This window comes from Leptodactylus fuscus, chromosome 3 (genome assembly GCF_031893055.1).
Source record: "Leptodactylus fuscus isolate aLepFus1 chromosome 3, aLepFus1.hap2, whole genome shotgun sequence".
Classification (NCBI taxonomy): Eukaryota; Metazoa; Chordata; class Amphibia; order Anura; family Leptodactylidae; genus Leptodactylus; species Leptodactylus fuscus.
The window spans coordinates 50,456,707-50,476,082 of NC_134267.1; the positions used below are offsets into that span (position 1 = coordinate 50,456,707).

At 41.6% G+C, this 19,376-nt stretch overlaps 1 protein-coding gene across 1 annotated transcript in view; it reads left to right on the top strand.

Moving 5' to 3' along the window:
- The window catches only part of USP34 (ubiquitin specific peptidase 34), a 106,063-nt gene that overhangs the window by 51,843 nt on the left and 34,844 nt on the right, over positions 1-19,376 (top strand). The window contains exons 26-47 of the mRNA XM_075267582.1: positions 47-173; positions 255-402; positions 1,551-1,651; positions 2,599-2,808; positions 2,962-3,087; positions 3,217-3,339; positions 3,817-3,900; positions 4,594-4,680; positions 5,638-5,838; positions 7,269-7,351; positions 7,436-7,476; positions 8,192-8,316; positions 8,698-8,850; positions 9,712-9,816; positions 10,862-10,917; positions 11,082-11,202; positions 11,294-11,477; positions 13,698-13,861; positions 15,506-15,571; positions 18,607-18,753; positions 18,844-18,900; positions 19,184-19,261. Coding sequence (XP_075123683.1) covers positions 47-173; positions 255-402; positions 1,551-1,651; positions 2,599-2,808; positions 2,962-3,087; positions 3,217-3,339; positions 3,817-3,900; positions 4,594-4,680; positions 5,638-5,838; positions 7,269-7,351; positions 7,436-7,476; positions 8,192-8,316; positions 8,698-8,850; positions 9,712-9,816; positions 10,862-10,917; positions 11,082-11,202; positions 11,294-11,477; positions 13,698-13,861; positions 15,506-15,571; positions 18,607-18,753; positions 18,844-18,900; positions 19,184-19,261 — 2,587 coding nt within the window. The remainder of the gene's footprint in view (positions 1-46; positions 174-254; positions 403-1,550; positions 1,652-2,598; positions 2,809-2,961; positions 3,088-3,216; positions 3,340-3,816; positions 3,901-4,593; positions 4,681-5,637; positions 5,839-7,268; positions 7,352-7,435; positions 7,477-8,191; positions 8,317-8,697; positions 8,851-9,711; positions 9,817-10,861; positions 10,918-11,081; positions 11,203-11,293; positions 11,478-13,697; positions 13,862-15,505; positions 15,572-18,606; positions 18,754-18,843; positions 18,901-19,183; positions 19,262-19,376) is intronic.

Sequence of the window (19,376 nt, forward strand, 5' to 3'; positions counted from 1 at the left end):
AATCCATACTCTGAATTCTTTATTCACAATTCGGTTTTCCTTCTAGGTTTGCCTATCATCTAAGGCAATGGCAGATTGAAGGTACTGGTATCAGCAGTCACTTAAAGGCACTGAATGATAAGCAGTCTTTACCTCTCCGAATTGTGTGCCAGCCAGCAGGACTTCCAGATAAGGTCAGTTACTACTAGTCATTTTTTTAAGCTATTATTTTATCAGCTCTTTACTTTGCTGACAAGAATTTTATTTTCTCTTAGATGACTATAGAAATGTATCCAAGTGACCAAGTAGCTGACTTACGGGCAGAAGTAACCCATTGGTACGAAAACTTGCAGAAAGATCAGATGAACCAACAGCCCCAGCTACAGGAATTTGGACAGAGTAGCCGTAAAGGGGATTTTCCTGGTAAGCAGTTTTTTTGGTTTTTTTTTCCCAGGCTTTTTTGCTATTGGCAAATGTATACTTTTAAAGAGAGATCCCCTCTTTAGACATTGACATAACTATAAATGTTTGAAAGTTGCTGGTCCCACCTCCGCTCTTTTCAGAACTTCTATAAAAATCAATGCAGAAAGCCGCATGGCCCCTCTCCCTGCTCAGGGGGAATATAGGTCTCTTTAAGAAGGATGGCAATTTATGCGAATTTTCAACTCTCCCCTTCAGAGTGAGTGCTTGCATTTTCTCTGAAGGTTTCCATTAATCCTTTGAAAAAGGAGCTTTGTTAAAGGGGTATTCTCATCTCTGAATTGTATGGCATATTTACAAGATCAGCCATAAATGTTAGACGAGACCACATTTGTGTATAGACTTCTATATTAATAATGGGTCACCCTCCCAATTCTCACCATTTACGCAGTACAACTTGTCACACAAATAAATCAAACCCTCATAAGACTATGTAAACGGAAAAATGAGAAAGTTATGGCAGGGAGTAAGAAACGAAAAGAGGAAATAAAAAACGTGTGCATAAAGTAAGAGCTGGTTATGGACCGCTGATATGCCTGAGAGTAATCGGAAATAATTGCATTGGAGCAACTGAAATCTATTACTTGTCTGCTGTGTATTCTATTGAAAGGATATTTACATATTGAAATTCTGATTCAGTCTTGGAATACTTTCTGACATGTCACTTTAGTCCAGTGGTTCTTAACCAGGGTTCGATCGAACCCTAGGCCGTATGCACGGTTCATTTTGTGTACCAGTAAAAAACCTTATACTTATGTCTTGAATTTGGTAAAAAATCATATTTGATTTATCACTAAAGAAGGGTTCGTTGAATGTGCATATGAAACTGGTGGGTTCGGTACCTCAAACAAGGTTAAGAACCACTGCTTTAGTCATATACAGTATGGACTACCTTTTTGGACCCTACCTGGCACTTCCTCATGTTCCGAATTGTAGAGGTCCCAAAGCAACCTTGTGACAATTTCAGAGCTTCTAACGTGGGTGGAAATTCGTCTGCATAAATTTCAGATGTTGTCCATTTAGAGATTGACAGTCGGTAGCATAAGCAGTGACATCAAATTAATTTTTTTTTTCTCTAATAAATAAAATAGGCGGCTTAATGGGTCCAGTTCGAATGATTTCATCAGGCCATGAACTAACAACAGACTATGATGAGAAGACCCTCCATGAGCTGGGGTTTAAGGATATGCAGGTATTTCCAAACTGGGATTGTTACTCAAATTATTCTATTAAAGAAAAATCTTAATGGACAGGGCATGCCTTCTGTCATAAAAATAGTCCCCCCCCCTATCTTTAGTCTATTAATCTATATTATCTCTCATTTTTGAGGGGTTTATAGCAGGGATTAACAACCTTGAGCACTCTAGCTGTTCTAACTCTACATCTCTCAATATGCCGCTATCTCTGTTCCTAGAACTACAGAGCTTTGTGTGCATGCTGGAAGTTGTACTTTCACAACCATGGGAGTGCAGAAGGTTGTCTATCCTCTAGCCTTAGAGGATTCTGCCTCAGTCCTTGTTTTGTCACTTATATTTCAGCAGTGAATTCCAAGCTTAGGCTGTCTAGTTTAAGGTCTAGAATGTCTCTTGCCCTGACAACTAGAGACACTCACAACCTGCTGAGAGGTGTAGTTCTGGAGGCCATTGGTGTATTGTGATGGGGTAGCTACACTTGACCGTGACTGTTTTCACCCACCTGGTCTCAGTAGTGCTGATGGCACTTTTTTTTTTGTAAGGGTTGGTTCACATCTGCTTTTGTATTTCGTCCGGGGAGAGTCTGCATGGAGACACCCTGAACGCAATTGCAAGTACAGTGCTGTAAAAGCACACAGGCCCCTTAGACTATATAGGGGTCCATGTGCTTGCCGCTCATATGGATAGGAAAGATTGGGAGCTGTTTTCCTGTCCGCATGATACCTGCGGACATCTGCCGTGTAAGCACACATGCCCCATTATAGTCTATGGGGTCCATGTGCTTTTACAGCACAGCGCCTTTGCACTTGCGTTTTGGTATTCCGTTCTGAGGGGTCCCCATGCGGACTCCCCCGGACGGAATCCAAACGCTGATGTTAACGAGGGGTGAGTGTGTTATAGAGCAATTGATACACTAAATCATGTAAAAACCTTGTTCCTTCATCAGATGGTATTTGTGTCCTTGGGTGCACCACGTCGGGAAAGAAAAGGAGAAGGTGTTCAGCTTCCTGCCTCTTGTCTGCCCCCACCCCAGAAGGATAACATCCCCATGCTTCTCCTGCTACAAGAACCTCATCTCACCACACTGTTTGATCTGTTGGAAATGTTAGCCTCTTTCAAACCTCCATCGGGGGAAATGGACTTATTGGACATTGAAGTAAGACAAATGTGTTTTTATTTCATGATGTGGGTTTTATATTTAGATTATATTTTATATGATTGTGTATTTAACCCCTTGGCCCCAGTGCTGTTAAGAGTCATTGCTAAACACTCAGGCTTAAATTCCCTAATGTGATTCACTTCATTGCAGAGTGCAAGGTGCGAGGAATTGCATCTTCATGCTGAAAACCTTTCGAGACGCGTTTGGGAGCTCCTGATGTTACTTCCTACTTGTCCTAATATGCTGCAGGCATTCCAGAATGTGTCCGAGGAGCAGGTGAGGGGAGCGTAGCTCTGAGGATTGGGCTTCAGTTTAGTGTGTCGCTGTGGTTCTTTCAGTATTCTGTGCACCTGCAGTGATTCATTTTTAGAATTTTTATTTTAATTATTTTTTTTCTTGTTGAAGGGAAATGATGGGCCTTGCTGGAAAGATTTGCTTAGAATAAAAAGCGCACACAAGCTTTTATATGCCCTTGAAATAATTGAAGCCCTGGGAAAACCAAACAGGAGGATAAGAAGAGAATCCACGGTAATGGTCTCAGACTGATTTCAGCCAGTTTAACAGATAATTTGCAAGAATATTCTTTTCTTTTAAAACGGTTCAACATCTAAGAAAGCAATGGCTTATCGCTAGAATATGCTATCAATTTATGATCGCTGGGATAAAGTGATATTGTCCCTTTCCCCTGCACAGCAGCTCACTACCCCCTATCTCTGCAGGGAACTTCTATGCAACAACATAAAATTGAATAGAGCTAAGCTACAGTTCTTTGCACAACCAAATGGTCTGGAGTGCTGATGTACAAGGAAAACTTAGACTCTTTGCTAAACCGGTTATGTAGCCCTCCTATTTTCATTATCATCATCATCGAGATCTCATCTGTAGCTCTGTCTCATCACTTAAAATAAAATAAACCTATACAATTTATTCATATAAGCGAAATTTCGCTGTCATTTTCTCAAATGGCAAAGTTAAACAATAATATACATTACTTTTACATTACAGGGTAGTTATAGTGATTTATATCCAGACTCCGATGACTCCAGTGAAGATCAGATTGAAAACAGTAAAAACACATGGAGCTGCAAGGTACAGTTTTACTGATGATATAGTAAATTGTATAATCTTTTATAGTTTTAAAAATGTCCGTCCGTTTGTTCTTTATACACGACCAAATGACTGGATCATTCTTCACCAAATTTGGCACACAGGTATATCGGGTGTCTGGGGAGGTTTTAAACCAGGACTCAGCTCTCTAGGACTTACTGTTCCTGAGATACAGTATTCCCAAAAAATGATCTGCATTAGCAAATAGAAGCCTGCAAGTCTTTCACTCATATTCCAACTGCGATACACACAGTCACATGTCGCTTATCAACCAATAGAAGCTTGCAGGCGCTTAGTCGCCACATACACACAGCTTTACACCAGTTTTCCATAGCAACCAACGTATTCTTATGGGGCCACTACCCAAACAAAATGAAATGAAATATACTTGTGCTAAGTCAGGTCCTTTTGCTAGTTCTCAATATATGCCAACTTTTTTATGCTGCCTTTACTGCTGAAGCACTGCAGATTGTTAGCCAAGGTTTCTTACAGTTTTGGTCTGTAGGTCTGTTTTTGATGACTTTTTTTTATTTTTATCTGTATCCTAAATTCTGATAACCTAATAAATAAGCAACACTGGATAGCTCATTTTAGTTAGTTTTAGTGAAGGAAAATGTTTCTGTTAGAAGTTTAGGCATTGAACCAATAAATGTTTGACGCCCTACGTATTCTTAGTTTGTTGCTGCAGGGGGTCTACAACAACTCATTGAAATATTTAATTCTGGAATCTTGGAGCCCAAGGAACAAGAGTCTTGGACTGTGGTGAGTTTTTGGGTTTCTCTTAATTTTTTGTTAGATTTGTCACTGTCTTAAGTTTCATGCTCACAGAAATTTTTAGATTTCATATCATATACTTCCTGAATTGTGGTACCATATGTTTTAAAATAGATTTTTATTTAGGGGAGTGGGGGTATAATATTTATCTCCCGGTATAGGGTTATCTATAGTTGTTTACCAGATGGTAATTTGAAATATCGGAGTTAGATAAGAACTATAGGGCTCTGTTCAGACTGCATTTATGCATTTGAGACGTCAGTCATATACCCTACTCTGGGTTCACACCAGCGACTGGACTCCGTTATCATGCCGAAGACGGAAACCTGTCATGCCGAGTCCGGCCGTGAGCGCCGGTGAGCGTTTTATGCTCTCCATGGCGAAACCGTTTTTTTTTTAAACTGGACACAGAGTACTGCATGTCCGACTCTGTGTCTGGTTTAAAAATAAAATGGTTTCGCTGCGGAGGGGATAAAACGCTCACTGGCGCTCACGGCCGGACACTTTTCAAACCCATTCAACCCAGATTTGTGCAGGAAACGGAAACCTGCAGAATGGACTCCCGGGCGCAGATGTGAACGAGCCCTTAGATGTTTCCCACTATATAGACTTCCATTGCATACACCGATCATGTACAGAAATACACTGTAAACAGGATTTTTTTTTTTTTTGCTGTGTCCTAGAGTTATCCAATTCCCAATAATTTTGAGGTAAAATGTTATTGGACATGCTGGGAAGTGTAACTGGAAGACAATGAGCGGCAACCTTCATGACTGACTGAGCGCCACCATTTTGCTGTGTCAATGTTTATTAATGGCATACAGTGTCAGAAAATCAAAAGTCTGAAAGTTTACCTGTCATGTGAAATTCGTCCATCATCATAGATACAAATTAGAGTTGTTGTATAAGCGTCATTTAGTGTTCTTTCCATCTCTCTTTATACAGTGGCAGCTGGATTGTTTAGCCTGTTTGCTGAAGTTGATATGTCAGTTTGCTGTGGACCCAACAGATCTGGACTTGGCATATCATGACGTATTTGCTTGGTCAGGGATTGCAGAGAGCCATAGAAAAAGAGCATGGCCTGGCAAATCGAGAAAATCAACTGCAGATCACTCAAAGGGTCTTCATATACCACGTTTAACGGAGGTACATTTACGTACATGTTTTGTGTGTCATTGTATAATCTGTCATTGTATCATATCATCCATTTTGTATCAAATTGCAGTTAATATATGCAGGAAAAACTGCACAGAAAGATTTATTATATCATAAGAGCAATATGTAAATACTTCTTAAAGAGGACCTTTCATGTCCTTGGGCACATGCGGTTTTATATATCGCTAGATAGCTGACTGTCAGCTTTCCCGTTAAAAAGGCAACAATCTCAGCCCACTGACAGAAGGGCGTTCCTGACAGTCTAGCTGGGCTGTGAGGAACGCCCGTCATGACAGTACTCGTCCATAGCACTGTACTGTTAGAGGGGGCGTTCCTTAAAGAGGACCTTTCACCATATCCGGGCACAGGCAGTTCTATATACTGCCAGAAAGCTGACAGTGCGCTGAATTCAGCGCACTGTCTGCTTTCCTGATCTGTGCCCGGTGTGAAGAGCTTACGGCCCGGTACCGTAGCTCTTCTATGGTCAGAAGGGCGTTTCTGACCATTAGCCAGAGACGTCCTTCTGCCTTGCGGCGCCAATCGCGCTGTGCTGTGGAGCTGGGAGGAACGCCCCCTCCCTCTGCTCACACAGCTCGTCCATAGACGAGCATTATCAGGAGAGGGAGGGGGCGTTCCTCCCCGCTCCACAGCACAGCGCGATTGGCGCCGCGTGGCAGAAGGACGTCTCTGGCTAATGGTCAGAAACGCCCTTCTGACTGTAAAGCGCTACGGTACCGGGACCGATAGCGCTTTACACCGGGCACAGATCGGGGAAGCCGACAGTGCGTTGAATTCAGCGCACTGTCAGCTTTCTGGCAGTATATAACACTGCCTGTGTCCAGATATGGTGAAAGGTCCTCTTTAACACCCAGTCATGACGCTAAACTGAGGAACGCCACTTCTGACAGTACACAGCTATGGACGAGTACTGTCAGAAGGGGCACCCTCTTTCCCGAACGGAATACCAAACACATTTGCAAGCAGTGTGCAGTGAAACCACACGGATCTCCATAGACTATAATGTTGTCCTTGTGCTTGCCGCCAGATCTCCGCAGGGAACATGCAGGCAGGAAAGTACTTCACCATCTACTTTCATGTCCGCATGTTCCGTGCAGAGATCTTGCGACAAGCACACGGACTCCAATATAGTCTATGGGGTCTGTGTGTTTTCACTGCACACTGCTTGCCAAAGGCGTTTCGTAGTCCGTTCGAGCGGGTTCCCATGCAGACTCCCCGAATGGATTACCAAACGCAGATGTGAACAAGGGGTCAGATCACTCAGTGTAATTTCTTTTTTGTTAGAAAATGCAGTGAATTCCTATTTCATATAATGAAAGGTTGTGTCTTGTGTATTTTGTTCAGTCTCCACTTGCACAATTCTTTGTAAAGCCTCGGTTTCTTTTGCCTTTTTCTCCCTGAAGGTTTTTCTAGTTCTTGTCCAAGGGACCTGTTTGATTCAGCGCTTAATGTCTGTTGCTTATACATATGATAATTTAGCCCAACGGTAAGTATAGCGGATCTATAAATCACACCTTCTGCAGTGCTGGTTATCAGTGTATTCACTACACAGCTTTATATATTCTTACAGGGTATTGAAGGCACAGTCTGACCATCGCTCAAGACATGAAGGTAAATTCTCCATTTGTACTGTAACTGTCCTCTATATGTAAAGTTATTATTGATTACCTTTAGGAAAGTTGTGGGTCTGACTTTTGACACCCACACCAATGAGAGAATGAGTTGACCACAGTGTTCCAACAAGTGCTCATTCCTTTTACATAGTTAAAAGGGGTTTTCCAATCTTGTTAACTTGCCCCCTATCCTGTGGATAAGGAATATGTTTTAGAATGGTAGGGGGGTCTGACCACTGAGCCGCTGACAGATCATGAGAATTGGCTTCTTGTGAATGGAGCTGTGGTCCAATAATGGCGCCTCTAGTCATTCATTTAGTTGATGCCGCCAGAGGGCACTCAAATATAGTGCATTGCGCTATGGTCCCATTAACATGAAAGTAGCGGCAGCAGTACTGTCTGACCACCAGTCCATTCAGAATGGAAAGCAAAGCTTCCCTTTTCCTCTGGGGGGCCATGGCAATGCCCCCCACCCCTTTCCCTTATCTATTTGCCAAGTTAACACCTTTAATTTTACAGTAACAATGTGTTTAGGGCTGAGCCTTTCCTTGTAGTTCTGCTCCATTGTAGAAAACCTGCTTAGAATAGGCCATTGATATTTAACTCCTTTACTAGAGTTAGCGCTCTCACAATAAAAGATTTTCTCATTCTATATGTCTGGAATCCATAGAGCCTTCTGCTATATTACATTTTATGTGATTTTCTCCCTACAGTTACACATTATTCCATGTGGCTTTTGGTCAGCTGGGCACATTGTTGTTCTGCAGTGAAATCCAGCCTTGCAGACAGCGACAACTTACAAGATTGGCTTAAAAAATTAACTCTTCTTATTCCGGAGGTAAGACTTCAGAAAGTATCTTTTTTATGTTGCGGTCTGAAATTACCATTAGGACAGATCCTCCTCTGGCTCAGTACATGCCACATATTCCTCTGACCGCTCGGTAAAACTTTCATTTAAATTGCATTAAATCGATTGTTACAAATCCTATTGAAATTCTTAAAGGTAATGGATAAATCTCTTTCTGTTCGTTTCCACTGGAGATGTGAAAGACATAGGGCAGCAGTCACATCCATGCATTATTGGTTTCATGTTATTCTTTATTGACAGTCCTTTCAGTCCATGCTGATATATTTGAAGAACTTTATATTATTGCTAGAGGTTAGTCATTGAAGACAGGAACCTTAAACATTTCCCCCTTTCATTTTTTTATATTCTAAGACTGCAGTGCGTCACGAATCGTGCAATGGTCTGTACAAACTGTCCCTTTCTGGTCTGGATGGTGGTGACTCAATAAATAGATCCTTTTTGCTTCTGGCTGCATCAACGTTGTTAAAATTTCTTCCTGATGCTCAAGCACTAAAGCCTATTCGGGTAAGTCATGTATTATTTACATGTATTATTCACTATATTTAAGGACTGATCATTTACATTTGTGTATTATGTAGTAATGCAATTGTGTAATTGAGTGATTTGTAATAAAAGGGGCACATGACATTATCTGGTCCCTTCAGAATTGCACAATTGGTTGACTCTTTACTGCAGGATGTTTGTCAGTATTTGGCGACATTCTTCATTAAAGAAGAGTACAACTGTAATCTGGCGGGAAAGAGGGAGATGCAGCTGGCTGCAGTTTCTTACTCAGTGAGATGGGTTTACTTATCTAAAGACTTAGTGCAAAATTTAGGCTAGACAGTGTAAGAATGATTTATAGCTTCTCGGTGCTGTCCTTGGCTGAGAGGCTATACCTGGTATAATCCCAACATCATTGCAAGCAAAGGCCTCTGAGAAGGTCAGCATGATGTTAAAGGGAGCGCCCTCTATTGGTTTGCTTGACAGACTCTGTCTTCCTAATTACATCTGGAAGATAGACTTGCACATTCTCAGTGAGCGCCCTCTATTGGTGTGCATGCATGCATGCATGAGGCACTGGCTTCCTAATTACATAATGAAAGTCAGATTTGCATATTCTTCCCATGTTCCTTTGCGCAGTGAAGCGCTCATGGTTTAATAAGACTCCACACACCTAATTGGTGGTCTCTCCCTATGGAGTGACGATGTCCCCTCAAGGTAGATTGCAGTGGACATAGACCAATTTGGACTTTCCAATAATACTCCTTCAGTCACGCACTACCTGTTTTGTATTGTTAATGAAAACTGAAATGATAAAATTTTTAATATTGAAGGGTGTAACTGTTACCATTATGTTTTTTTGGCTTTTTTGAATGGTTTTAGGTTGAAGACTATGAGGAAGAAACTATTCTACGACCTGGATGTAAAGAATATTTTTGGTTACTGTGTAAACTGATTGATAACATCCATGTCAAAGATGCCAGCCAGGTATTTGCTACTTTATACCCCCCAAAAAATATTTTTTAATGCTTGAATATTATTTATAAATTGGATGCAAATCGCAGACTACAAAAATGCAGCAATTGTATTCCAGAATAGCAAAACCTATTGTGCTTCACACCAGCCTTTTCCATCCTTGGGTCACGGTTCAAACAGCACAGTGTAAAATGATGTAAGGCAAGGTTTGCATATGCACCGGAGTCTCCCCTGAAAATCGTCAGATGAAAAAAAAAATTCTGCACTAAGGGCTTTTTCCTCGGCTGGTTCCAGTTTAAAAATGACAGACTTCATTATAGTCAATGAGGACTGCTGGGGACTGTGTGTAACTGTTGTTTTAGTGGTCCGGCTATTAGTTGGTTCGGGCCCCCCCAAGCTCCCCCCCGACCGACCATTGAACAATGGAGAACCAGTGCTAGTGTAAATTTACCGTTAAAAGTCTTAGCTGCTTTGGGAGCATAAATTGATTACTTGGACCAATGGAAAAGGGGAGGTTTAGGCAAGGGCCCCACAATGTGGAAACACAGCTTTTTTTTGTAGCAGATTCTGTTGCAGTTTTTTGAGCCAAGGCCAGGAGTGGATTTAGCAGAAGTATAGAAATGTAAGAACTTCCTATATATTTCCCATTCCTTTTGTAGCCGTTTTTGGCTTTGGCTCAAAAAAACGCATAAAAAAAAAAGCTGTGTTTCCGCAACGTGGGGCTTCGGCCTTAAAGGGGTTTGTGGTGCGATAATGTTGACCGCTTCTCCATTGCACTTCGCTTTTTTAAAACAATCGATTTTTACTTTCTTTTTACAAGTTCATCAGCCAGTGCAAGGGAAACAAATGCACCTTTAATACAATGTGTGGCCTCAGCCTAAGAAAGTAAAAGCTGGGTTATTTCATTCTTTGCGCATTTTCTATGTTCGGTATTAACAGGATGAATTGGTCTTGTGTAAATGTACTTGGACAAAATCATACAAAAGATACTATTAATCTGTACATAAATGGACTGTAATAATTTTAATATATATATTTTTTTCCATTTGCAACGTAGACAACATTGCTTGATTTAGATGCCCTAGCACGCCATTTGGCTGACTGTATTCGCAGGTGGGTCTGTTTTCTTCCATTACTTTCTCTCCTCACTATTTAATTCGGGACTTCTTAGATGACCGTATTGTGTTCATTGTTCAACCTAAAAACTAGGATTGGGGCTTGTCGTTCTGACACATTCCCTTTAAAGCAAGCATTCTTATGTTATTTTCTTTTAATAGCAGAGAAATCCTGGATTACCAGGATGGCAATATAGAAGATGATGGAATGACCGGACTCCTGAGGCTGGCAACCAGTGTCATCAAACACAAACCTCCCTTTAAATTCTCCAGAGAAGGACAGGTGGGGGTTAATTATTTCTATGGCCTCTTAATACAATTAACCTCCCACTTTGTCTAAGATGTTCGGCTTTGGTTTCTTTTCTTATTTTCAGGAGTTCCTCAGAGATGTTTTTAACCTCCTGTTCATGTTACCAAGCTTAAAGGATAGATTGCAGCCCAAGTGTAAATCTCATTCATCCCGAGCGGCAGCGTATGACCTCCTGGTGGAAATGGTGAAGGGCTCAGTGGAGAACTACAGGCTGTTACACAACTGGGTAATGGCGCAGCACATGCAGTGTAAGAGCCCGCACATTTATGATACTTTATATCCTGTTTTGCTACTTTTTGATTTCACACTACCACTCTTAGTTTTGTTGCTGTCATCGGATGAGGGCAATGGACTTAAACAGCGATAGAGTGACTGATACAGACAGACTCTCCGCAGCTGATGTCATTGTAATGTAAAAAAAAACATGACATAAGCTTTCTTGTTTTTTTTTTTTTTTTTTTTTTTTTCTTGAACAAAATAAGTCTTTCCGTTACATTTTGTTTTCCCCTGTTAGAAAAGTAAACAAAAAGTAAAATCTCTTACATAAGTTTGGGAATGGGCCCCAGATGGGAGTGGGCTCCTTCTGCGTCTGTCGCACTTTAAAGGGGTTCAGTCCAATATTGGGAGATAAGTGTTATTTTTGGACAATAAAAGGTCTCCAATGTTCCAATATACTTTATTAATTCATCACCGTTTGCTTCTAGTTTATTAAAATCAGTCTATAGTCATGTGATAGTTTGTGGTCATGTTCTGACCTCTAAATGAATGACAGCAAGCAGAGGTCTAGAAAACCACGAGGAATTGCTATAGAAAGCATATTAGACAATTGTATAACTTTTTATTACACAGACAATAACATTTGTCTCAATATTGCTCTGAATCAAGACAACCCCTTTTTATTACAGATGAAAGCAACAGACTGTATTAACTTTTACTACCCTAACAAGGGTTAACTTTGTTTTATTTTTTTTTTTATTCATTAACAAATATTTTACATAATGTATTACATTATTTGTTTATTTTAATCTTTAAAACTGAAAATTTAATTTTATATTTTATTTTTCCAGATTGCGGTTGTCCTCTTGTGTATTCATTCTAGACCACTTTACAGGGAATCTGTCACATGCACCATGTAGTCTGATCTATGAATAGGATGTTACGCAGCATGGAGGAGGGGGACACTGATGTACAGTGTTGTAGACAATCTGAAACTTTTTTTATTCATTTCAATGGAACCTGTCACATGAAAAATGCAATGAAACTGTAGTCAGTATGTTATAGAGTAGGAGGAGTTGAGCAGATTGATGTCTAGGTTTATGGGATAAGATTTGGCACAATCATTTATCCTTTAAATTCTTTCAATATTGAAAAGTCAAGGAGGCGGTGACAATCAGTGACAATGACAGTGGCAATCTCCCCTCTCTGTTTGTGCATACAGAAAAAGCTGTCAATGATGGGCCCGCCGCCTTTACATCTCAGCATAGAAAGAGCAGAGGTTTCAATTAAGTAAAACTGAATCTTTTCCTACAAATCTATACATTAATCTGCTCAGCCGCTCCTGTTGTGTAACATGCTGCCTGCAGAATGTACCATGTTTTCCATGTGACCGACTCCTATTAAATCTTTGCTCATTTTGGGTTTACGATTACAGAGGATGGTGCTACACAGTGTTTGGGTGCGATCTATAGACTTGTTCATTGAGAAAAGGCAGATAATCAATAAGCAGGCCCGCCCACTGGACTCCTAAGCCCAAAATGCACTAGGGTTGACTAAAGTGAATATAATGGCGATTTTACAAAATCTTTTGCCACAAAACTGTAACATAGTTACATAGTAATAGCAGTTTACTAGATCAATATCCTCCAATGCTACTCCATATTATGCTGCCTTCCTGGGGCTTTGTTCAAGGAGCAGCCATTCAATAATCGTAATGCCCTAATAACGCTGGGTTCACACCAGCGTTCGGGTCTCCGCTTTCAGTTTCCGTCTTCTGCATGTAGAAGACGGAAACCTGTCATGCCGAGTCCGGCCGTGAGCGCTGGTGAGCATTTTATGCGCTCCGTGGTGAAACTGTTTTTTTTAAACCGGCACAGAGTACTGCATGTCTGACTTTGTGTCCGGTTAAAAAAAACCCCGGTTTCGCCGCAGAGAGCATAAAACGCTCACCGACGCTCACGGCTGGACACTTTTAAAACCCATTCAAATGAATGGGTTTGAAAGATGCCGGCAGGTTTCAGTTTCCTGCCCAGTTTCGGGCAGAAAACGGAAACCTGCAGAACGGAGGGCCGGGCGCAGATGTGAATGAGCCCTAACTTGCAAATATGTTTTCAAACCAGGACAAACCGTTTAAGTGCATTATAAGATTAATTTACTTTTACTCATTTCATCCATGATCTCTAGTTTATGTGATTTGTGTCATACTTATGAGTCTCTTTGTAAATGTCGTCCCATTAATTTTTTTACCACAGCATCACATGCGCCATACAAATGGGACTACTGGCCTCATGATGATGTCCGGGCTGAGTGCAGATTTGTTGGACTCACAAATCTTGGAGCAACTTGTTATCTGGCATCTACCATTCAGCAATTATACATGATACCTGAGGCGAGGCAAGCCATCTTTACTGCTAAGGTATTTTTATTGGTGCAAAATATACTCCTGTACTGTTAGAGTAAGTTCACGCAGGGGTTTTTTTTTGCCGACAGATTTTTGAGGCTGAATCCGTCTAAAGCCTCTCAAAAAAGCCTCCAGTCTCTCCCATTTACTTCAATAACTGTCAGGAGAAGATTTCTTTTCTGTCGCTGATTTTTCTGCTAGAGAAAAAAGACGTATCAAGACCTTATCAAAACGTATCAAGACCTTAGCAGATTCCACCTTGAAACACAATTCAAATGAGTGGAGCCAGAAAAAAAAAACTGCCTCTATCTTCAGGCGGATTCTGCCTTGCAAACCTCATCAAATATATTGGAAGGCAGCAAAAACTTTTCTGCTAGCAGAAAAAGGAACCCATTGAAGTCAATGGGATGCCTTTTTTTTCAGTGCTGAAATTCCACACCAAATTCCTCACCATTTCCCTCTGTGTGAATGGATCCTAAAAAAGCACATCGTGCTCCTTCCTCCTGTTCCTTTCAATGGGATTTGCAAGGTGAAATCCATCTGAAGATGGGTCATAACTAGAGATAAGCGAGGACTATCCGAAACTCTCGCTTCGAATAGCACACACCCATAGGAATGAATGGACACAGCCACTTCCATTCATTCCTATGGGTGCTGTCAGGGTCTGAGGTTGCTAGGTGGGGTGGCATAGACACACAAGTCCAGATTCTTAGTCCAAAAAGGTAGTTTTATTTTTATTCCACAAGAAACGGTTCACCAACAAAAAAGAAAAAAAAACACAATACAAAATAAATACCTGCCCGGCTAGACTCTGACTAAACATATAAATAGATTACCTCACCTATAATAGCAGATTCAATAGCAAAATTGAAGGGTACAAGACACAGCTCCAACAATGTGACCTTCCAGCTGGCCCTGCAGCCCAGCTCTGTCCAAAGTCTTGCTCCTGGAGCTGACCTTTTAAACCTCACTGTTGAGGACAATCCACAGCAGCTGACATGCTGCAGAAACATCCAAAATGTGTGGCCTGGAGGGGGTGTGGAATGGCAGGTCCCACTGCCAATCCTACCTGCCATTCCTAAAAAATCCAGCCCAATACTGAGCATGTTACAAACTGCTCAGCAGACAAAATCTGTCTGCTGAGAACAAGTCATTCCTGGACTTTCTCTTATCTTGCCCACCTGAGTAGTCTGGTCAGAATGTACACCCCCCTCCATTATTTTGTCTGCCATCGGCTTACAGTGCGTGCTATTCGAAACGGCCACTTCGAATAGTACTCGCCCATCTCTAGTCATAATGCTCCCCCACCCCCACTAGGAGAAAACATCAGCTAGATGGAAAGAAAAAAAAAATCTGCTCCTGACTCCCATTGAAGTGAATGGGAGTGTTTGAGAGGCTTTTTGAGACAGATTTTAGGCGCGCTCTGCCTCAAAAATGCACCTGAAAAAAAAAACAAAAAACTCTGTGTGTATTTAGACTTTCAGCCAGGTTGGCAGGACTCTGCCTCATACAATTATCATTAATAAAATGAAGATGGTAATACATGTCTTATATCCAGATAACTTTACAATATGTTAATATATGATGTGCTATTAGAAGATTAGCGAGATATGAGTAAATTATTAAACTGGTTGTTGTTGTTCTTTTGTTCTTTTACAGTATTCAGATGATATTAAACATAAGACTACCTTACTGGAACTTCAGAAAATGTTTACTTATTTAATGGTAAGCAAGACTGATTTATCTATATCAGGGGTGGGCAATTAATTTTCCCATGGGGCCGCATAAGAAATTGAAACTATGCTAGAGGGTCGCGCCATGGCAAATTTAGCTCCACCCACTTCTATGTTGATTCCGCCCATTCCCAATCATCTTTCCATGTGCCCCCACAAAGTATAATCCTCCTACAGTCACCCATACATTATGTTCCCACATTGTAATGTTCCCTTCCAACTGCCCCACAGTATTAAAGAGGACCTTTCATCAGATTGGGCACAGGCAGTTTTATATACTGCTGGAAAGCTGACAGCGCACTATTGGCTTTCCCGATCAAGCCCAGTGTAAAGCGCTATCGGTCCCGGTACCGTAGCGCTTTAGTGTCAGAAGGGCGTTTTTGACAGTTAGCCAGGAACGTTCTTCTGCCCAGCAGCGCCTATCGCGCTGTGCTGTGGAGCGGGGAGGAACTCCCCCCTCCCGCTCCTGATGATACTCGTCTATGGACGAGCACTGTGAGCAGAGGGAGGGGGCGTTCCTCCCTGCTCACACTGTACAGCGCGATTGGCGCTGCTGGGCAGAAGGGCGTCCCTGGCTAACTGTCAGAAACGCCCTTCTGACTGTAAATCGCTACGGTCCCGGGACCGATAGCGCTTTACCCCGGGCACAGATCGGGAAAGCCGACAGTGCGCTGAATTCAGCGCATTGTCAGCTTTCCAGCAGTATATAGAAGTGCCTGTGCCCAATCTGATAAAAGGTCCTCTTTAAGTCCCTCTCCTGGTGCCCAAGTTTAAACTGGTGGAAACTAGAGGGGACATGAAGCTGGGACAGCTGGAGGGGGACATTAAACAGTGGGGTAGTTGGAGGGGGGCAATAAATTGACAGCTGGAGCTGAGGGGGACATTAAAATCAGGAAGCTCGAAGTAGACATTAAAACCGTAGGGGTAGCTGGAAGGTGACATTAAATTGGGGGCAACTAGAGGCAGACAGGTCCCCCTCCACCTAACTCCATGGTTTAATGCCCCCTCCAGTTGTCCCCATTTTAATGTCCCCCCAGTTTGTGCCCTCTTCATCTACCCCCAGTTTCATGTTCCCCCCCTCCGTGTCTCCCTCAGTTTCATATCTCCCTTCATTTTCCCCATTTCATGTCTCCCCTCCATAACTCCCCCAGTTTCATGTCCCCCCTCCATCTGCCATCTCTGCCCTAGTATAACATTCCCCTTCCATCTCTGCCCCTAGGTTACTGAGACACAGACACACAGACAGACACATATAGACAGACATACACATATAGACACATATAGATACACACACACACTCCCCCCTGCACCTCACCTTACATCTCTCAGTACCTTATGACACACACTCACATGTCTCCATCTTCCTGCACTGTCCTGCCGGCACTAAGACACGCCCCCTAGAAACGCGCGCGCCCCCCCCCCCCCCCCCCCCCCCCCCCCCCCCCCCCCCCCCCCCTAGTCAAGCTGTGCGGGCCGGACTGAATCAGTCAGAGGGCCGGATATGGCCCGGGGGCCGGGCTTTGCCCAGGTCTGATCTATATGTATGTTTATCTATAGATCTATACATATCACAGTGAGACTCCTATAAATATTTTAATATCATATTTTTGCAATTTGTAGAACCTGAATGCTTGTCTTTTGGACCTCATAGATCTTTATATGCAGCGTTTTTTTTTTTTGTCTTAATATTTTAAATAAATTGTACTATTTAACTTCTTGCTATATCTTTATAGTGGTCAGAGATCTGTTTTCTTGCTCCAGGGCCCCAATCCCATGCACAACCATAGAATGAAGGGGACCATATTTCCAGATTTATCAATATAGATCTATTGGCATTGGTGCGTAGGGCGGTCCAAGCTTTTGTCACACCTTTCCTGTGCTTCAGTAATATGTCTGTTTCCAGAGACCACTTTTATTCTTGAAGCATATTAGCTTTTAATAAAGTACATTCCAAAAATGTTTGCAAAATACCCCCTCGACATAATAGCAAAAAAATAAAATAATGGGAGTTGCACTTAAAAACTTCCTGGTGCTATGAGCCGCAGATCTGCTTCAAGTGCCCTTGTCTTGTTTTCCTAATTTCTGGTTTGCCTGTGTATAGATAGTAGTATCTTGTCCTGTAAAGAGTTCATATGGAAGTGAGTAACTATCATTGAAAATGGTTTACGTTTCCTGCTCTAATTTATCAATTCTTTCCCATCATCGGATCGGTGAATTTGATATTTCGTTCAATTAAACTGTTTATACAGACATGTGGGCGGTGACATTGAAGGGTTCTTGTGCCTTATGTGGCAACAAAGGAGCACAAAGATATGTAGACATGCAACGTGTGGCCTACTTGGAAACTGCACAGGCTTTGCTTAAAACGTTTTGATTTTTAGGCTGTCGGCCACGCACATGCCACTGATACATAGAACACACACACGTAGGGCGGTCACAGTAGCAAAGGCATCCAGTCCGTTGTATGTCATACGATCTATGTTAAAGGTTTTCTTCCAATTCTGATCATTAGGAGATTATTCAGGTATAAAAAGGCTGCAGAATTACAAAACTAACAATACTTGCATGTTGCACCTCTGCTGCTTTGCTATTATTCATGATTTTTTTTTTCGTTTTGTGCTTTAAACATATTATTGAGGACTCATAAATGGCATAAAATACGGCCGCATAGCAAATAACAAAGTAATATGCAAAAATCCCCCCCCCCCCGCACAGCTTGTGAACTAACATATTGATCACTCCTGTCCTTCCATATCTGCCAAATGTACCCCTATCTTTTATTCCCACCTAGTATCCATTCCCTAATGTGGACAATCTGCTCCATACTATTGTGGACAGTAATTATATGGCACATTGGAGTACCAGTACGACGTGGGTAGTGCCCTGGTAGCAGGGTGGGATACGAGGTTCAGACCCCTTTCTACTGTTTAATTGGGACCTGCAGTGATCAGACACTTGTCACCTATTTTTGAGGGGTAATGTCCATTGTAAATGTTTTGCTAAATATAAGGATTGTGTTTGTTACAGGAGAGTGAATGTAAAGCGTATAACCCTAGACCCTTCTGCAAGACCTACACCATGGACAAACAGCCCCTCAACACAGGAGAGCAGAAGGACATGACTGAGTTCTTTACAGACCTTATTACTAAAATTGAAGAGATGTCTCCTGAACTGGTAAGTTCTGCTCAGTCATGCGTGTTCTAGTGGATGGGCACGTACATGAACCCCAATAAATGTGTCAACTTTTTCTTTTTGTGTCATCAGAAAAACACAGTGAAAAGTTTATTTGGAGGAGTAATAACTAACAACGTTGTGTCTCTGGTAAGTCATCCTACAGTAGGTGTTGTATGATTTAGTTTGTGTGTATTTGGTGGTGGAAATGAGGGGATTATTTACCGTATTATGGGTGTGTGTGTATATATATATATATATATATATATATATATATATATATAAAATTTCTATTTTGACTCTTAAGACTTGCTGCAAAAATACTAATACTGGTAACACTACAATATTAAATATATGTACTGTATATTGGTGCACAGCTGTAGGTTATTTGTATATTTACGTCTTCTATAATGATTTTAACCTTTTGCTTTAGGATTGTGAACATGTTAGTCAAACAGCTGAAGAATTCTACACGGTCAGATGTCAGGTGGCAGATATGAAAAACATCTATGTGAGTAGGAGTGCTTTCCATGTACCACAGCTGTTCTATACCCTATTATACCCTATTTTGTACTTGTTACTCAGCTTTAGGGTCCATTCACACTGAGTTTTGTGGCGAGGATTTT